This window comes from Balaenoptera borealis, assembly GCF_965194805.1.
Source record: "Balaenoptera borealis genome assembly, chromosome: X".
Lineage (NCBI taxonomy): Eukaryota > Metazoa > Chordata > Mammalia > Artiodactyla > Balaenopteridae > Balaenoptera > Balaenoptera borealis.
In genome coordinates, this window is record NC_138881.1 from 20,494,798 (window position 1) to 20,514,038 (window position 19,241).

At 40.8% G+C, this 19,241-nt stretch overlaps 1 protein-coding gene across 5 annotated transcripts in view; it reads right to left on the reverse strand.

The window, feature by feature from the left end:
- Window positions 1–19,241, reverse strand: part of ACOT9 (acyl-CoA thioesterase 9) — a 74,289-nt gene that overhangs the window by 7,697 nt on the left and 47,351 nt on the right. For all 5 annotated transcript variants that reach the window (XM_082375784.1, XM_082375782.1, XM_082375783.1 and 2 more), the window contains 11 exons: window positions 17,033–17,203; window positions 16,738–16,775; window positions 12,614–12,697; window positions 12,133–12,236; window positions 7,293–7,366; window positions 2,302–2,369; window positions 1,721–1,832; window positions 1,468–1,558; window positions 1,205–1,290; window positions 706–793; window positions 406–556 (listed from right to left, as the gene is read on the reverse strand). In XM_082375784.1, coding sequence (XP_082231910.1) covers window positions 406–556; window positions 706–793; window positions 1,205–1,290; window positions 1,468–1,558; window positions 1,721–1,832; window positions 2,302–2,369; window positions 7,293–7,366; window positions 12,133–12,236; window positions 12,614–12,697; window positions 16,738–16,775; window positions 17,033–17,203 — 1,067 coding nt within the window. The remainder of the gene's footprint in view (window positions 1–405; window positions 557–705; window positions 794–1,204; window positions 1,291–1,467; window positions 1,559–1,720; window positions 1,833–2,301; window positions 2,370–7,292; window positions 7,367–12,132; window positions 12,237–12,613; window positions 12,698–16,737; window positions 16,776–17,032; window positions 17,204–19,241) is intronic.

The following is a 19,241-nucleotide window of genomic DNA, read 5'->3' on the forward strand; positions in this document are numbered from 1 at the left end:
AGCTCTGGAGACACATACAGCACCTAAGAAAATCACTATACAAACACAAAACTACTTGGGAACACTGGGACAGCAATGAAAATTCAAAACCGGCACCAGGCATGCGCTGCTGGGCCAGGGAGTGCCTCGACTCCGGCCCTTTGGCTGGACCGGTCCTGACCACCAGTGGCTGCCTGCAGCTGACACTGGCCCTTCAGACAACAGCCAGGCAGGCAGAGCAGCAATGGCCACCTGAACGCCATGAGGCATCCCGGCCTTCAGGGCTGTAGAGTCTCAAAAGCACAATCCCCTAAAGACATGCTCTAGGGCTGATGGGCATCAGAGTACTTCCTACAACAATTTAAAAGGAGAGAAATGTCTTTAAAAGTTCCCCTCGTTAGGGACAAGCAGTCATTTGCCACTTACCTCCATATGTTCTGGGGAAAACCAAGGGCACTTCTTTTTCCGACATGAACGTGAAATGAAAGACATTGGTGGTCATATGCTCTTTATCCTGTAGAGAGGCCACCTCACTGTGTACTCTGACTTGAATGTAATTTCCCTGAGTAAAGCAAACCTAAGCGATTATGGACACAATAGTTAGTTAATTGCATTAGGAAGGGTGAAGAAAGCAGTCATAAGAGAAACGGTGGCTTTAGAATATAAAAACCTCTCTTCTAGGCCCAAATAATAAAAATTGTATTTCATCTCTCATCGCACACCTACCTGCGAAGAAAGAAACAGCAATGATCCAACCTCAACAGGTTTCTGAAACATGATATCATCCACGGTGACTATAAATGGTCGGGAACCACTATTGGGAAAACACAGTACTTGGGGTCAACTGCAAAATTCAGATGATCTCTAGTTTTTTCCTGACAATCAGCTGAAGCAAACTTTAAATGATCAAAGAATAAACCTAGAGAAGGAGGGAATAACCATACCAGATGGTAAGAGATGACACTGTGACCAGATCAGTACCTAAATCATCTTTTCCCTTCTGTGTATCATCACCCCTTTTCTCAGCAGGCATTTAATGTACTAAGTGACAACATCAGAGCAAGAGCCTTCTAAAATGAAGATCAAACCCACCTGGTACCAGTGTGGCATTTATTTAAAAACACAATATATTCCCAAACACATCCAGATGGGTCCAAAATGTTTCACTGAGTGAGGCAGTATAAGCGGCTTCTCAGGAGTTAAGACTACCTTAAACCCAACTCACCCGAAGTTACAAGCAGTAGCCCATCCAAGTTCATACGCTCTCCTCATAAGGAAACCACCAAAGATTCGATTGAAAATGTTCCGCTCCTATAGGGCATAAAATAAATATTAATAAATACAAGCCCTGTGACCACCCAAATCTGTAGAACAAAGGAATTCACAATGCCATAGAACAGAGGTCAGTTTGAAGGCGTGTCAACTCTTAGATGAGTGTCATGAGTCCAAGTTATCCTGTTTAGAAGATTTTTCACTAAATTCCAATACCTGAGGGTGGCAAATATCCAAGCTCTTCAGTTTTGAATTCTCCATCCACACTGCATTAGGAGGCAAAACTCGACTTCGAAAACTTATAGTCCTGTACAAATGGAGATTGAGTAAACCCTGTCAATGCCATGGTTTTGCTGCTGAAAAGTAAAATATTTGCAAACAACGCCCAATATGTTCAAGCAAGTGTAGCTCTGGAGAAGGCCAAGGTCTAGATGCTTTCCCAACCAGGAATCTCACTATCCTAACTTACTTTGGATCCAGCGTGTTAAGAAACATCTCATGTATGGTTGTCCTCTCCTCAGCAGTGGGAGCCATTTTCAGTAATGACATGGAGCTGAAGGCGACCCTTGTCCCCTTGTTCACTGGAACAGGAGACAATAAGGAGCTATGATCAGGAGGGCCACACTACAGCACTGGGTTGCTGACCGGGGCTGCCTCGGACCCTATAAACACAGTATTTCCAGATTTCGAAAAGCCCACTGGAAACTGCACATCTACCCCAGAGAAGGCTGCTGAGGCTACATAACACTTTCAGTGATTTTTTGCTTTCAGATGGAAATCATGTCTGCTCAGTGTGAGACCACTTATAATCACCTTGACCTACAGCCCCAACCAGCAGTTATCTCATTAAGATACATTTCCCATTTCATTAAATGTGAGAAAACAAATTACTTCACTTAATATTGTATCATCAATAAAAACCGTTCAAAGTATGGACTCTGTGAACACTTTATTGGTATGAGGAGTCCATGCATACTCTTAAATAATCTCCTCTGTAGTACAGTTAATGTGCTTTTTAAATTGTATCTTATTATGAACAAATTAATATACATTCTCCTTGTCTAAAGAGCTCTTCTTCCTCTGGGCTTTCAAGGGTGAGTGGATTAACAAATGCCGGCCTAAAGAGAAGAAAAGAAAAGAAAAATTTTAAGACATGCCATTACCTAATAAAAACTGAAGGTGTTCATTTTGGGTAACACTTACTGACTGCTTCACATAAGAACTCTGAACAATTAGGGGAGTCTTCTGGTTACAGACTTATCTACACACTAGAAAGTTCACGTTGTAAAAGGATATGGCCACTTGCCAAAATGTTTCACCTGATTCTAATTACGAGGAAACAGTCAAATATAGGTTGTAGAACATTCTGTAAGACAACCAGCCTGGACTCTTCAAAAATGTCAATGCCTTCCCAAGGCAATCTACAGATTCAATTCAATCCCTATCAAACTACCAATGGCATTTTTCACAAAACTAGAACAAAAAATTCTTAAACTTGTATGGAAACACAAAAGATCCCAAATAGCCAAAGCAATCTTGAGAAAGAAAAACGGAGCTGGAGGAATCAGGCTCCCTGACTTCAGACTATACTACAAAACTAGTCATCAAAACAGTATGGTACTGGCACAAAAACAGAAATATAGATCAATGGTACAGGATAGAAGGCCCAAAAATAAACCCATGCACCTATGGTCAATTAATCTATCACAAAGGAGGCAAAGAATATACATGGAGAAAAGACAGTCTCTTCAATAAGTGGTGCTGGGAAAACCGGACAGCTACATGTAAAAAAATGAAATTAGAACATTCTCTAACACCATACACAAAAATAAACTCAAAGTGGATTAAAGACCTAAATGTAAGACCAAATACTATAAAACTCCTAGAGGAAAACATAGGCAGGATACTCTTTGACATAACTCACAGCAATATCTTTTTGGATCTGTCTCCTAGAGTAATGGAAATAAACACAAAAATAAACAAATGGGACCTAATTCAACTTCAAAGCTTTTGCACAGCAAGGGAAACCATAAACAAAATGAAAAGATAACCCTCAGAATGGGAGAAAATATTTGCAAATGATGCAACTGACAAGGCATTAATCTCCAAAATATACAAACAGCTCATACAACTCAATATCAAAAAAACAAACAACCCGATAAAAAATGGGCAGAAGATCTAAATAGACATTTTTCCAAAGAAGACATACAGATGGCCAAAAGGCACATAAAAAGATGCTCCACATCACTAATTATTAGAGAAATGCAAATCAAAACTACAATGAGAAATCACCTCACACCAGTCAGAACGGCCATCATCAAAAAGTCTACAAATAATAAATGCTGGAGGGACTTCCCTGGTGGTCCAGTGGGTAAGACTCCGAGCTCCCAATGCAGGGGGCCCAGGTTCGATCCCTGGTCGGGGAACTAGAGCCCGCATGCATGCCACAACTAAGAAGTCCGCATGCCACAACTAAAGATCACGCGTGTCGCAACTAAGACCTGGTGCAGCCAAGATAAGTAAATAATAAATAAATAAATATTTTAAAATAATAATAATAATAAATGCTGGAGAGGGTGTGGAGAAAAGGGAACCCTCCTACACTGTTGGTGGGAATGTAAATTGGTACAGCCACTATGGAAAACAGTATGGGAGTTCCTTAAAAAACTAAAAATAGAGCTACCATATTATCCAGCAATTCCACTACTCGGCATATATCTGGAGAAAACCATAATTTGAAAAGATACATGCACCCCAATGTTCACTGCAGCACTATTTACAATAACCAAGACATGGAAGCAACCTAAGAGTCCATCGACAGATGAATGGATAACGAAGATGTGGTATATATACAAAATGGAATATTATTCAGCCATAAAAAAGAATGAAATAATGCCATTTGCAGCAACATAGATGCAACTAGAGATTATCATACTAAGTAAAGTAAGCCAGACAGAGAAAGACAAACATCATATGATATCGCTTATATGTGGTATCTAAAAAAAAATGATACAAATGAACTTATTTACAAAACAGAAATAGACTCACAGACATAGAATACAAACTTCTGGTTACCACAGGGGAAACTGGGGGGGGGATAAACTGGGAGTTTGGGATTAAAATATACACGCTGCTATATATAAAATAAATAACCAACGAGGACCTACTGTATAACACAAGGAACTATACTCAATATTTTGTAATAACCTATATGGGAAAAGAATCTGAAAAAGAATATAGGTACAGATATAGATACAGATATAGATATGTAACTGAATCACTTTGCTGTACACCTGAAACTAACACAACATTGTAAATCAACTATACTTCAATAAAAAATTGTAAAAAGTCAATGTCTTAAAAGACAGAAAGTGGCAGGGGTATTATTTTAAGGGGAATTATTTAAAGAAACATGATTACCGCATATAATATATGGTCCTTAATCAGACGCTGACTCAGGGGAAAAGGTTATAAAGAATATTTTAGGGACAATTGGCAAAGTTTGAATATGAATCATATATTAGATAATATAATTGTATCACCGTTAAATGTCTTGGCTATAATAAAGGCACTGAGGTTATGTAGGAGAACGGCCTTATTCTTAGGAGATACATGCTGAATTAGGGTAAAGTAGTCTCAAACTTACTTTGAAACAATTCCAGGGGAAAAAGTATATATGTTTGTATTTATTGAGAAAGGACAAGAGTAAGGCAAATGTGGTAAAATGTTAATTCGAGAATTTAGGTGAAGGGCATATGGGTGCTCATTGCATTATTCTTTCTACATTTCTGTAGATGTGAAATTTTCCAAAATAAAACACTGAGAAAGGGATAGTACTTCACTGTAGTAGAATCCAAAGGTTGGATGAAAGAAAAATGGAAACAAAAGTACAGAAATGGCAGCTTGGAAAATTAGAATGCATCAGCTGGGAGAGAAGCTTTAAGTAAAGCCCTCAGTGCTGGAAAAGGAGCCCCAGGGCAGCCCCTAGGAGCGGCAGGTCAGCTGGAGCTGGTGAGAGGAGCTAGAGAAGATGGGTGGATTCTTTGCTCGGATCAGAGTCACCAAGGGGTTTTTTGATCTTAACTCGGGTTTCCAAGTCAGCTTTCCATGCAGCAGAAGAGATTTCTCATTGCAGACTCCTAACCCAAGTTTCTAAAACAAATTAGACTTCCCATAGGCCTTTAGACTCCGTCCTGTACAAACAGCAATCCTGTAATGTTCCCCCCAACCCTACTCCCACACACATAATTAAACAGTTTTTCCCAGTCTGAATGCCTTGGGTGTAACTGGCATTAGGGAACCAAGAATCCAATGTAAGAGAAAAAAGATAAAGTGTTAAAGTCTGTACAGTTAAACTGGACTTGGAAATGACAGTATAAATTTATGAGGTTTTTTGTTTGCTTTTTAACATACATCCAAGCCCTGTCTACTGAAAAGGCCTAGAAACATGACAAACTGGTAACAACGTATAGTTCTAGTACCCAGATTTTGGTGTCTAAATACCAGTTTCCCACTAAAAGGAACCTGAGGACTCCTTGGAAAAATGGCTGATTCCAGCCCTGGGACAGAAAACGTACAGGATGAGTCCAAGACATCTCATTGTACCAGAGCAGGAAGTTATCAAAGACTAACGAGGAAATGTCAAAATAGCTTATCACAGCAGCCAGCTTAAAGGAGTTCCCACTGACTAAAGATGTTCACTCCGAGAAACAGGAAGAACAATGGCTGCAATTTATTAAAACATATTTACTATATTAAAATCCATGAACAGACAATGATACTTTTTTAAAAAGCAAAATAGTAGAAAAACTATGTCATCACTAGCTAGTAAATGTGTAAATAAAAGCAAGAATGAAACACTGATCCTAACTTTCCTTTACAAACCAAATTGCCCTAGTTGATAAGGGAAAACTCTTCTTTACAGATCTCCAGCTAATAAATACAGAAAGTAATGATAGAATTTGAGAATCATTTTACATCCCCTAATGAAAATGATAAAAGCAATGATCAGCAAAGGACATTAAAAGTACTGGAGGAAGACTGATGGGAAACTAGCTATTCATAAGATTGGATACATTGGATACACCTTGTACACCTGTAGATTATTGCTGATCATAAGAGGATAAACTGAACTACACAAGGCAAAAATTAAAGTGTGTCGCTACTTGAACCCACACACTAATCTCAGCATTACTATGAGTGGGACAATCTATACCTCCTGACATGATACACTATGAGATACAGAGACGTCATCACCTACGAAGTGCTCTCACCAAATACGCTGAACTCGAATCTAATCAAGGTTTAGACCTAACTTCAATTTACAGAAAATACTAGGGATAGTGAAACAAGTTAAAAAAAAAAATACCACGAGGAAGCAATGAGACAAATCCAGAAAGTGGGACACTGTATAGCACGATCAATTTGGGCTTTCAACCAGTTAATGATATGAAAGGATAAGGGGACAGTGGGGACACACAACCATTCCAGATTAAAACAGACTGAAGAGACTGCACAATTCTATGAATATACTAAAAGTCATTAAATTGTACACTTTCAATGGGTGAATTGTATGGGATGTGAATTATATCTCAATAAAGCTGTTAAAAAAAAAACAGACTTAAGAGACGTACAAATCAAATGTAATATGTGGACCTTGTTTGGATCCTGATTTGAATAAGTCGTTAAAGATATTTGGGAAAAAGTGAATATGAACTATTAGAATATATTAAGGACTTACTATTATTTTTGTTAGGTGTGCTAATGGTAATGTGGTTATTTAAGGAAATAGCCTCATTTTTAAAGCAGTGCCCTACACTGAAGTATTTAGAGGTGAAATGTCATTATGTCTGGGATTTGCTTTAAAATATTATAAAGAAAATAATATACTTTAAAAAAAAAACAGAAGAAGCAAATATGGCAAAATTTTAAAACTCTTAAGTCTAGGTGATGGTATCATAGAAATTTATTAAAGTCTTCTCTTCAATTTATGTATCTTTGATATTTTTCAGAATAAAGAATTAGGAAAAAAACGCAATTACCCTTTGTTTTCCGAATCACGAGCCACCATTACAAATGTCGCATCCAAAACAGGGGAAAATTCATTGTCGTGTAACTAGAGAACAAAGGAAAGAAAATGCAGATGTAAGAAATGCATTTACTGGGAAGACCTACTACAATCCTAACTGATATCACAGCCTTCGGGAAAGGCTGAAATGAGCAAAAGAGGACGAGTGCTTTCATTAACCACCATCTGCTGAGATGCCAGGCACACAACTGGGCTCTAGGGGGGAAAAGGCAGCAAGAGCAAAGAGTCTGTGGTCTAGCGGAGGAGAGAGACACCCAAAAACCCAAACAGTGCACAGTGCGAGAAGTGCTGGGATGGGCAGAAACTATGGGCCTTGGAGCTGTGAGTGACTGGGACCCAAGGGCCAGGGTCACGGGGGACCTCGTGCATCACCATCATTTAAGTGTCCTGCGTCTTGCAGAACGCTGGCTTTCTCCAGGCCTACCTGTCCTCCCAAAGGCACACACAGCCAGGCGGACCTCCCATCGCTCTCCCAGACATTTGTATTTTCAGGGAACTTGAGTGTGCCAACTACCAGGATGTGTTTGTTTCCTTAGCCTGGCACAGGGGCTTCCAAGAAGGGGTAAGATCAATGAGAATTCTGTGGATTAAGCTAAATATTTACAGTGCAGAGGCCATTGAGATTTTAAGGTATTTTTTTTTCCCCTATAAGTCTGTACTTCCAGGAGAGTCATATCATCAAGTCATATCATAACCTGAGGGTACAGTTGGTTCCATCCTCAACAAACCCACCACTAGTCCTCAACACCACTACCTGTTCAGGCCGTTATGAGCCTTCCCCCTCGAATTTCGGAAGAGTCTCACCAACCTTACTATGTCCCTGTCCTGCTCAAACCTTGCAAGAGGTCCTCCTTTACCCCAGCATCTGGTCTACGCCTGCTGGCATTCTATGCAAAGCCTCCACCACGGAGCCCAGATTCCACTCTAGTTGTTCACCAAACACTCCCGGCATGCCTGCACTCCTTTCTCTAGCCACAGCTAACAACTTGGAGGTTCGGAAATGTCCCATTTTGTCACCTGACCGCCTCCCCTCCACGCCTCTGCCAGATGCCTTCCTCAGGGCCACATTCCTCAAGATGCTCCTCCCCTCCCCGGCCCCAGCCCTACTCCCCAGGCAGAGTTCATCACTCCCTCCTTTGTTTGCCACCTAAGTGGAAACAAAGTCCTCTCTTGACAGCGGTTCTCAACATAAGTGAGGAAGATGTCACCCCCCAGAAGGCATCTGGAAATGTGCAGTACTGGTGATGGTTGTCACATGAGCTGGGGGACATCACTAGCACAGCGAGGGGTAACCAAAGAGCTAAACAGCTCACAAGGCAGGGGACGGTCCTGCAGAACAAAGAATTTTCTCACATACAATGTCAATAGTGTCCCTGTTGAGAAACAGTGCGTAATAATTTACTATATCGTAATCATTTACTTATGTGTCTGTCTCCCTACTGCACCGGGAGCTCCTTGAGGACAAAGACCATTTTTATTCTCATTTGTTTCCCAGCAATTGACACAAAGACTGGCAGACAGCAGATACCAGATCAATGGCTGCCAACTGCCATCGAATGAACTGAGGCAGCTAACTATTGAGCACTACTAGAGTGTGAACTCCAAGAGAATGGAACTTTCTGTTTTGCTCACTGCTGTACACCGAGCACAGACGGGGCACTCCATAAATCACTGCCAAGTCAACGTTAAATGAACGCCGTCAGGAAGTGGGCGAGGTGACTCACACCCGGATCCTGTTGTTGAGGCGCACAGAGTCGAGTGGAAGAGAAAAGACGTTCATACGCAGCTCTGCAGGGCAGAGGACAGCAGGTACCAGGAGAGAAGGTCAGAGGGAAGGAGGCGTGGGGAAGGAACAGGTACTATGAGCTGAAAAGATCAGGGAAGGCTTCGAGTATGAAGTGACCCAGAAGCACAGGTGGAATATGGATATGCAGAGCCAGAGCCCAAGGAATCCCGGCAAAGGGAAAAGTGTGCGCGAGGATGCTCATCCGCTCACCTACTGCTCACGTTCCAGTGTATTACAATGAACATCCACTAGTGCTGAGCATCGGGGATGCAAGGTGAACAACTCTCTACTCAGGACACTCAAGGTCTCCAGCTGTGCGCTCCAAGAAGGTGTGTGAATGGTAAGTTGGAGGGAATACAGCTGCAAAGGTAGGTTGGTGCTAGTTTATGGAGCACCTTAGATCCTAACTAGTCAAAGCAATTTAGACTTTGATCCACAGATAATGGTCATGGAAGGGTTTTGAGAAGGGAAGAGATGTGATTGAAGATCGGCTTTGGAAGATCTATCTGGAAGAAATGTGTAAAATTAACAGAGAGAGAGCAGACTACAGGCAGGCAGAGTAATTAAAAGATAGCTAAGATACTCACACAAGAGGCAGTGAGGGCTTGAATGAAACACAGAGACCAAGGGGAAGGGGAAGAAAGGACTCTGGTGAGTAGCTGTGGGTGATGAATTCACAAGACTTGGCAAAAGGCTGCACAGGAAAGGGAAAAAAAATTAAAGCTTTCACAAAGGTTTGGAGCTTGGAGAAACGGGAGGGTGGCAAAGGGGAAACCGGAGGAGGGTCAGGATCGGAAAGGAAGCTGATGCACTCAGTTTGGAACACACTGGACTTGAGGTAGCGAGAGCACACTCGGAAGAGAGATCTAACAGGAACCCCAAAAGGCAGGTCTGACGGTCAAGCCTAGAAGAGATCTGGGACCACCTCCATAGTAATGATGATAAAGTTATATAATTGGCAACATTTGATTAGCGGTTACTGTGATAACAAAACAGCATCTCAGAGAAGGCAAGAAATTTGCCCACAGTCACATGGCTAATAAGCAGCAGAGCTGGGATTTGAACTTACATTTCAGCCAAACCAGAGGCAGGGTACCTATTGCCACGCTCCCTCTCTGGAATAAAGGATCACTCAAGCCGTGAGTTATTAATCAAAATGGCCAATGAGAAATGCAAATTTAAAACAAAAGTCTGTACTTCTCTGACACTGATTTTCATTGGCTCTCTCTTCCCAATAATTCCTGTATCTCTTTTTCAACCTATTTGTCCAAGATTCCTTAGAAAGCAGGTCTTATGCCAGGAATCCACCGTGCATCAACCATGAAGATTAAAAAAGGGTGCGAACAAATCAGAGCAACAACTTTACAATATTTGCTTTAAAAGCAGTATTACCGTCAGTTACAGCAACATGGAAGTTAAAAAATTCAACTGTTTACATACAGCATCAAATAAAAAACTACTTACCTATTTTGACAAATAATTTTAAATACTACAGAGCAACCTTCAGACTTTTTCCAAAACGTGAAATGCTTCATAATTCCATAACAGAAAAAAATGTATCTGAATGACAGATCCACTGAATACCCTGACATAACTGAATAAGTCACTCTGAAGTAAGTTTTCACAATGAAATCTTGAACATACTCTGAATTATTTGATTTCTGTACTATTATCCTCTTTGAGGTACTTTTTCTTGACAAATTTCTTCATTTCTTTATAATAGCTATTCTGAGCTTTGCTCATTAGAGAGGCTGTTCCTAACTGCTGTAGTAATCTCAGTGACTGTTATGGGTTGAACTGTGTCCCCCAACAAGATACGTTGACGTCCTAACCCTCAGTACCTGTGCACATTACTTTATTTGGACATAGGGTTGCTGCAGATGTAATCAGGTAAGATGAGGTCACACTGGAGTAGGTGGGCCCTTAATCCAGTATCACTGATGTCCTTATAAGAAGAGAAGAGGACTCCCCTGGTGGCGCAGTGGTTAAGAATCCGCCTGCCAATGCAGGGGACACGGGTTCGATTCCTGGTCCAGGAAGATCCCACATGCCGCAGAGCAACTAAGCCCGTGCGCCACAACTACTGAGCCTGTGCTCTAGAGCTCGCAAGCCACAGCTACTGAGCCCGTGTGCTGCAACTACTGAGCCCACGCACCACAACTACTGAAGCCCGCGCACTCTAGGGGCCTGCGTGCCATATCTACTGAGCCCACATGCTGCAACTATTGAAGCCCGCACGCCTAGAGCCCATGCTCTGCAACAAGAGAAGCCACCACAATGAGAAGCCCACGCACTGCAACGAAGAGTAGCCCCCTGCTCGCCCCAACTAGAGAAAGCCCACGTGCAGCAACAAAGACCAAATGCAGCCGATAAATAAATAAATAAATAGAAGAGAAGAGAAGAGAAGAGACACAGACACACAAGAGAAAAATGCTATGTGATGAAGAAGGAACAGATTGAAGTGTTACAACTACAAGCCAAGGAATGCCAAAGGGCCAGCAAACCACTAGAAGCTAGGAAGAAAGCATGGAAGGCTTCTCCCCTACAGGTTTTAGAGAGAGCATGGTCCTACTGAGACCTTGATTTTGGATTTTTAGCCTCCCAATTGTTAAGACAATTAATTTCTGTTGTCTTAAGCCACATGGTTTGTGGTACTTTGCTACAGCAGCCCTAGGAAACTAACAGTCACCAATTCCATTCATGCTTAACAGAACTCAAACTGTAGGGAAATTCTCTGGGGCAAAACTAGAAACAAGTACCTTAACATGGAGCTGTATATGATTTCAAAGTAATAAACAGTAAGCATAAACACCAAATTACGTGTCTGTCTTTGTCCAGGAGGAGGATATTAATAACACACCATCTATATGACATGAACTTGAATTGTTTTTCTATAAATGGGTGAACTATATATCTGTCTATGGATAGACAGGCGAATAAGATTTTCTTTCACCGACACTAGCTGGTTGTATTGGAACAAGGGGGCAGTCTTCGGGCGCAGACACACCTGGAACATATGCATCTTCACTTCCATGGACGTCTTCCCAACCCAACTAACATGGCCACTGAACTTGATGTCCTGTTCTGGGCTTAAGCATTTCTTACACATATCTACAAAACAGAAAAATCAACCTGAGCCCAAACCATACTCCAAATGTTCTGTACTATAAATGGATAATTTCATTTGAAATTTTGGCAAATTCCACTATATTTCCTTTTTGTCTTCAAAACTAAAAATAATTTTTCAAAAATAATTTTTGAAAAATTAGACAATGCAAAGAATATAAAAAATAAAACTGGAATCATGCAAAACTCTTCTACCCAAAGATAATTATAATAAATATCTTGGTATATTGCAATCTAGACATTTTCATATGCACATATATACATAAAAATTCCCCCATAAAAGGAAAACATTTCCTCTAATCTCAATAATATTTTGTAATTACTAAAAATTCTAAGTATGTCTAGAAAATAATATCACTTACCAATCCTGTCCACCAGGGCTGTAACTATGGATAAAGGAGACATCTTAGCTGAATGAATTTTGTTGTGCATGTAGCAAATAAGAACTGTAGGAAAATAGAAGAGAACCAAATAAAGGAAAAGCAAAATTATTTTTTAACATTCGCAATTTACTCCCTGAAATCCATAAAAAGTCTTGTCTGGTTTTGAAGACCTAATCCTCCATGTTCCACTATGGTCTTTTCCTAGAACCAAACACTTTTTTATACATTGAAGAGATCTGGGAATCCTCTACTCTGACTGTCTGTTCAATTTTAGATTTGGTGAGGAAACTGAAGCCCAAAGCCCAGGCCCGCCAGGTGGCTTATTACTACTCAACAGAGGCACGGTGCCTAAATCAGAAAAAGACCCCAGCACATGAGTCTGACAGCATCAGACATCTTCAAAAAAGAGAAACAAATCACAAGGGCTCAGCTACCTGTTTTCCTCTTGACTCTTTCCTAATCATGAAGCTATTATTTGGCTCAGAGTTCTCCCTCCTTCCCTATATCACCCTCAGCTCCTACACCACCCTGTGGTTATCTGTGTACTTTCCATATTTTAACAAGCATTTAAAGGTGCGAAGCATGGTTCTATGTACCTTACAAATATCAACTCATTTAAAATCGTACTGTACTTCTTTAGTGGTCTCCCTGCTTGCCCTATGATTCATTCAAATTTGTATCATCGGGACTTCCCTGGTGGCACAGTGGTTAAGCATCCTCCTGCCAAAGCAGGGGACACGGGTTCGAGCCCCGGTCTGGGAAGATCCCACATGCCATGGAGCAACTAAGCCCGTGCGCCACAACTACTGAGCCTGCACTCTAGAGCCTGTGAGCCACAACTACTGAGCCTGCGTGCCACAACTACTGAAGCCCACACGCCTAGAGCCCATGCTCCTCAACAAAGACAAGCCACCCCAATGGGAAGCCCGCACACCTCAACAAAGAGTAGCCCCTGCTCGCTGCAACTAGAGGAAGCCCGTGCGCAGCAACGAAGACCCAACGCAGCCAAAAAAAAAAAGAATAAATAAATTTATTAAGAACAAATTTTTTATCATCAACCCTCAGGACAGGGTCTGTGCTCAATAATTATTTGTTGAGTAACAATAAACCCTTTCATCCATGCACCTGCTGAAGGATGTACTGGGGAGATGAGGGGCAAAAGGCAAGAAACTCCATTCAAAAAACTTGTGGTACCCAGAAAAGAAATCCTAAGTGTTTGACCTTCCACAGCATTAGTGGAAATGAAGACAAGAGAAAAGATGCAAGAGCTAAGAAGAAGGCAGGCTTGACAAGACTTGAATTAACTCAGGTTTCTAACTTGCATGAGTGAAGATGGTGTACCATTCACTGAGAAAGAGAATACAGCACAGGGAGAGCAGAATGGACTGTTTTCAACATGTTGAATTTGAGAAGTCCATGGCACATCCAAATGAAGATGGCCAGTAGGCAGGAGGACAAACTGGTCTGCAACTCACAAAGCAGGCCAGGAAATGTAGCTTCTTAAGTATTCCACATACTGAGAGCAACTGAAGCACTGGGATTGAAGATTATTTATAGAGAAAGTGCAGATCCCAACAACAAAAAGGGCAGAAGACAAAACCCTGAAGATAAGTGACATTTAAAGGATCAACAGAGAAAGAGGAATCCACAAAGGAGACTGGGAAGTAGCAGCCTGAGAGGCAGGAAGAAATGTCACCAAAGCCCAAGGGTGAGTTTGACATCATTAGGAGCTTCAAAGGCGTCAGGTAAACCCTGAGAAGCACCCACGAGATCACACAGTAAGGGGGACAGTGGAGAGTCTGGCACAATCAGCTCAATGACACGGAGGAGCAGAAGCCAGAACACAAAGTTAGCTCTACAGTGAGAGAGAAAGAAAACTGGAGAGTGTTATAAGGGAAGGAGATTTTACCTATTTTTCATTGTAAGATGCAAGAGCCTTGAATATGTTTAGAAGTTAAGGGAAAAGCGAGGTTGAGAAAAGGCTTGAGATATGAGGGACATATCTTCAGGGTACGTGATAAGGCAAGTTCCTTGAAGAAATGGAAGGAATAGAATCAAGTGAACAGGTGAAAGGGCCTGGCCATCAACAGGAGGTGATGAAGAAAAACAGGGTAGTGGCAGGGGAGTGTGTATATTTAGGGACACCTAAGTAAACCAAAGTCAAGTGTGTGTGTGTGTGTGTGTGTGTGTCTGTGTCTGTGTGTGTGTCTGTGTGTGTGTGTCTCTGTGTGTGTGTGATTTTTTTTTAAAAGGCCAATAAGAATTTTAAAGCAGGTTTATTTAATCTGAAGAAAAACGTAGCTAGCCGTAAGCCTAACAATGGATTTGTGTCTCTATTTTAAAGATTATTAGAGCCTTTTTTTAAACCCTTTCCCAACAGTTCAGTCCAAAAGCCATTACATAGGAGCAAGCAAGATAGATAGCCCAGAGTCGGGTGCTAAAGCCCAAGAGGGGTCAGGAAGACATGCAGGGAGGCAATGAGCGAGATGGCCCAGCATGCCGCAGCCCGAGCACAATGACGAGGGGGACCTGGGATGGAGCAGAATCCCACTGAGGTGAGGGGAGCGTCCATGAGGATTTCGGGGTGGCGGCAATATGAAATTGGCTACATACAGGGGAACTGATCAAATAAGTAAATGTACTACAGATAATGGAGCCAGCTGGAGAAGGGAATTACAAATGAGAAAAGGGAGGAATTAAGAATGAACCTGTGGTTGAATTAGAATTGGAACTATCAGTATGAACCCAGGGTTCCTATAGATAGACAGACAGACAGACAGGTAGGTAGGTAGACAGATAAGGAGGGAGAGACAGGGAGGGAGGAAGGAAAGGAGGGAGGGAGAGAGGAAGGAAGGAAGGAATACACATACAGGCAGGCATGTATAGATGTAAATGTACATGTACGTGCATATATTCCCCAGCTCATCCACTGAAAGCACAGAGGAATAGTGATACCCCAGCAACAATGACAACTCCCAGCACCCAGATCTTGGTTTCTAAATATCATTCTCATTAAAAAGAATCAGGGCTCCTCAGAGATTTGGCTGATTCCAGGACTAGGGCAGGGAAAGTACAAATGAGCCTAGAAATGTTCCGCCAGAAAGTGAGGAAGTGCTCAAAGAATGATGGGGACACAGCCAAAAAAAATCCACAGAAGCCAGCAAGAAGAATGAAGGGCAGTCCTGGGACAAGTTGAGCATCAAAACAGATGATAGAAATATATTATAATCCATTCAGTAAAATAGGAATCCCTGAGTCCATACTGATTTTAAAGTAATTGATAAAAGTCTAATGAAGAATGGGATATTTACAAGGTCTCAAAGTACCTCCCTACAAGGTACTTATTAATTACAAAGGGGAAAAGAGTAACTTTACAGCAAAGAAGCCTGGAAGACACCACCTTCATCAAGGAATCAAAGTTAACATCACAGTAATGGGACAAATTAGAATTATGCACTACCTGCTAAGATGCAATAAAAACACAGCATCCCTTCTGTGGACACTCCTGCCAAAGATGCATGTCCCAAATCTAACTTTGGGGAAGCATCAAACATACCCGAATTGAGAGAAATTCCACAAAAGAACTGGCCCATAACCTTCAAAAGTATCAAGGTCATTAAAGTCAGGGAAAGACTGAGGAACTATCCCTGACACAACAACTAAATGCAACATGTGATTCAGAACTGGATCCAGAACTGGATCCTTCTGCTATAAAGGACCTCTGGCCAAAGTTGAATGGGGTCTGAGGATTAGACTGTCTAAATATCAGTGTTAAGTTATTGATTTTGAGGGTTATATTGTGGTTATGAAGGAGAATGTCCTTGTTTGTAGGAAATACACGTGAAAATATTTGGGGGTGATGTGCATCGTGTCAGCAACATACTCTCACATGATTCAGGGGAGAACAACTCTTTGTACTCTGCAACTTTTCGGTAAATTTACTTAAATAATTATGACAATTCAGAAGTAGTAGATGCCCTTCTTTTTCTGCTCGTTTAGAATATCTCCATCTGTGCAAGTTAAAGAATAAAAAGACCCTTTCCAGCCAGAGGATTCAATGTATTACTGTAAGTACCAGTTTAAAAATACTAAAATATCAGTACCTCCTAAGCTGTCAAGATCCTCAAGAATCCTGCCAAACCTGTGAAATAAAGAAAACTGTGATGAAATGAAATCATAATGATCACCCTTTAAAAAAAATAACACTATGGGGTGATAAATATCTACTAAAATTGATTATGGTGATGGTAGCACAACTCTCTAAATATACGAAAAACCAGAGAATCACACACTTTAAATAAGTGAACAGTATGATGTGTGAATTATATCTCAAAGTTGTAATAAAGAAAGGAAATAAAATAAAAACAAATGACACAAACAGAAATAGTGCCGTGTTACCTTACAGTGTTTTGAACAGTCAAATATTTCTCTCGTAATTCAGGCTGACTGCCCAAAGGTAAGAGAACTTCAATGTAACTGTCTTTCATTCTCCTAGGTGGCAGTCCTTTCTGTGACGTAGCCAAAAAACTATGAAGTAATTTTCTTTCCTCCATTGCTTTCACGTGGTCTCTGAGAAGAAAGGACACAAGCTTCATAAAACATAGGACAGTGCTATCCCCCAACTCCAGTGACGTACAGGTCAGTCAGACACCATCAAAAGAGGAAAGAGCAGGTCTGGACCTACCTCATCTCCTTTTCCTTCCCTCCCTTCCTACCTGCCACTTGGTGAAATCAAAAATTTCTCAGGCTAGTAGATAAGAAAAATACACTTATAAGTGATATAGATATATCCAAATGAACTATATATTCACCCTCATCAAAAAGTGTATTCAAAGAATAGAATCTTTGAAATGAAATTAAAAATACAGAAATGGACATAATAGAGTGTAAATATATGTACGTATATATATATCTACACTAAAGAACAACATAGCCACTGAACTCCATATTCCCGTTTCTCACCTTGACAAGTCTCGTATTCTCTGTGCCCCAGCTCTCTCTCTCTCTGCCTTCAATTTCAGGAAAGAGAGACAGAGGAGGAAAAATGGAGTATATCCAAAAGAAGTTTGGAAGGCAGAGCAAAAGGTAAAGAGGAAGAGAACATGAAAAGGAGACAGAAAGGGAAGAAAAAGAAGAGACGATTAAGGTGGAAGAAAAGAGAGAGACAAGGGGATAGGGAACTAAAATGTTGACAATATCACTAATTAAGCTGTCTTTCTAAGCTTTACTTATGAAGTATTATTGCCAGAAAAGTGTAGCCTACAAAAATATAGGGAGGGAACTGACGAACAAGTTAAATGGCACCAGGTAAATCCACAATGTGGAACATTCAACAAGACACATGGCTTGGCCTCTTTAAAATCAAGCTCATGAGGAAAAAGAAAAGAAGGGAGGGATAACTATTATCCTAGATTAGGGGAGACTAAAGAGTCATAACCACGAAATGCAATATGCAATTGTTTACCAGATCTTGATTTTTTTTAAAAAGCTATAAAAGATATGCGGGGAACAATTGAGGAATTCTGAATATGGGTAAATAATATGCTATTAGGGAATTACTGCCAATTTCATTATGTAAGAGAATATCTTATTTGTTGGAGATGCATGACTGCTGATTTTTTTACATAGGAAAATATATTTATTTATTAGAGATGTATTGGAATATAACTGGAGCTGAAGTGTCATGATACCTTTATAGTTTAGCCAGTATATGTATATTGGCAAATCTGGAAAAATGTTCATAAGTATCCAATTCAGATAGTGGGAACAAAGGTATTCATTTCTTCTACTTTTCAGAAAATTGAAATTTTTCATATAAAGAGATAAAAAGAAGTCATTAGGGGGCTTCCCTGGTGGCGCAGTGGTTAAGAATCCGCCTGCCAATGCCGGAGACACGGGTTCGAGCCCTGGTCCCGGAGGATCCCACATGCCGCGGAGCGGCTGGGCCCGTGAGCCACAATTACTGAGCCTGCGCGTCTGGAGCCTGTGCTCCGCAACAAGAGAGGCCGCGATAGTGAGAGGCCCGTGCACTGCGATGAAGAGTGGTCCCCACTTGCCACAACTGGAGAAAGCCCTCGCACAGAAACGAAGACCCAACACAGCCATAAATAAATAAATAAATAAATAAAATTTAAAAGAGATAAGCAAAACATTCTCTCTATAAATTTGATCTTTTAAAAAAAAAGTCTAATTTGTTAAAAAAAAAAAAAGAAGTCATTAGATAATTTTTATACCAAATAGATTACTGTTATTGTGCTTTTTCTTTTTATCTCATTTTAGCCTCAAAATTCTATGCACCAAGAGGGATATTATCCTATTTTACAGCAGGGAAATACTAAGAGAAAAGAGAAAGATTGTATGGGAGGCCTGGTTAATTGTGATCTAACAAGAAGCAGTAAAGGAGTCAGGGTGCATGAAATAGAAAAACCAGGAAACTTGGGTTCAAGTCCCAAACCTGGTACTCAATCACTCAATGTCTGAGTTTCAATCTCATCATGTGCAAAAAAGGAATAGGAACATATGTCATAAGCACGTCACAAGTTTCACTGAGAATCAGTGAGGTAATACTCCTGAATACACTTTGAAAAATGCAGAGTACGTGTAAATT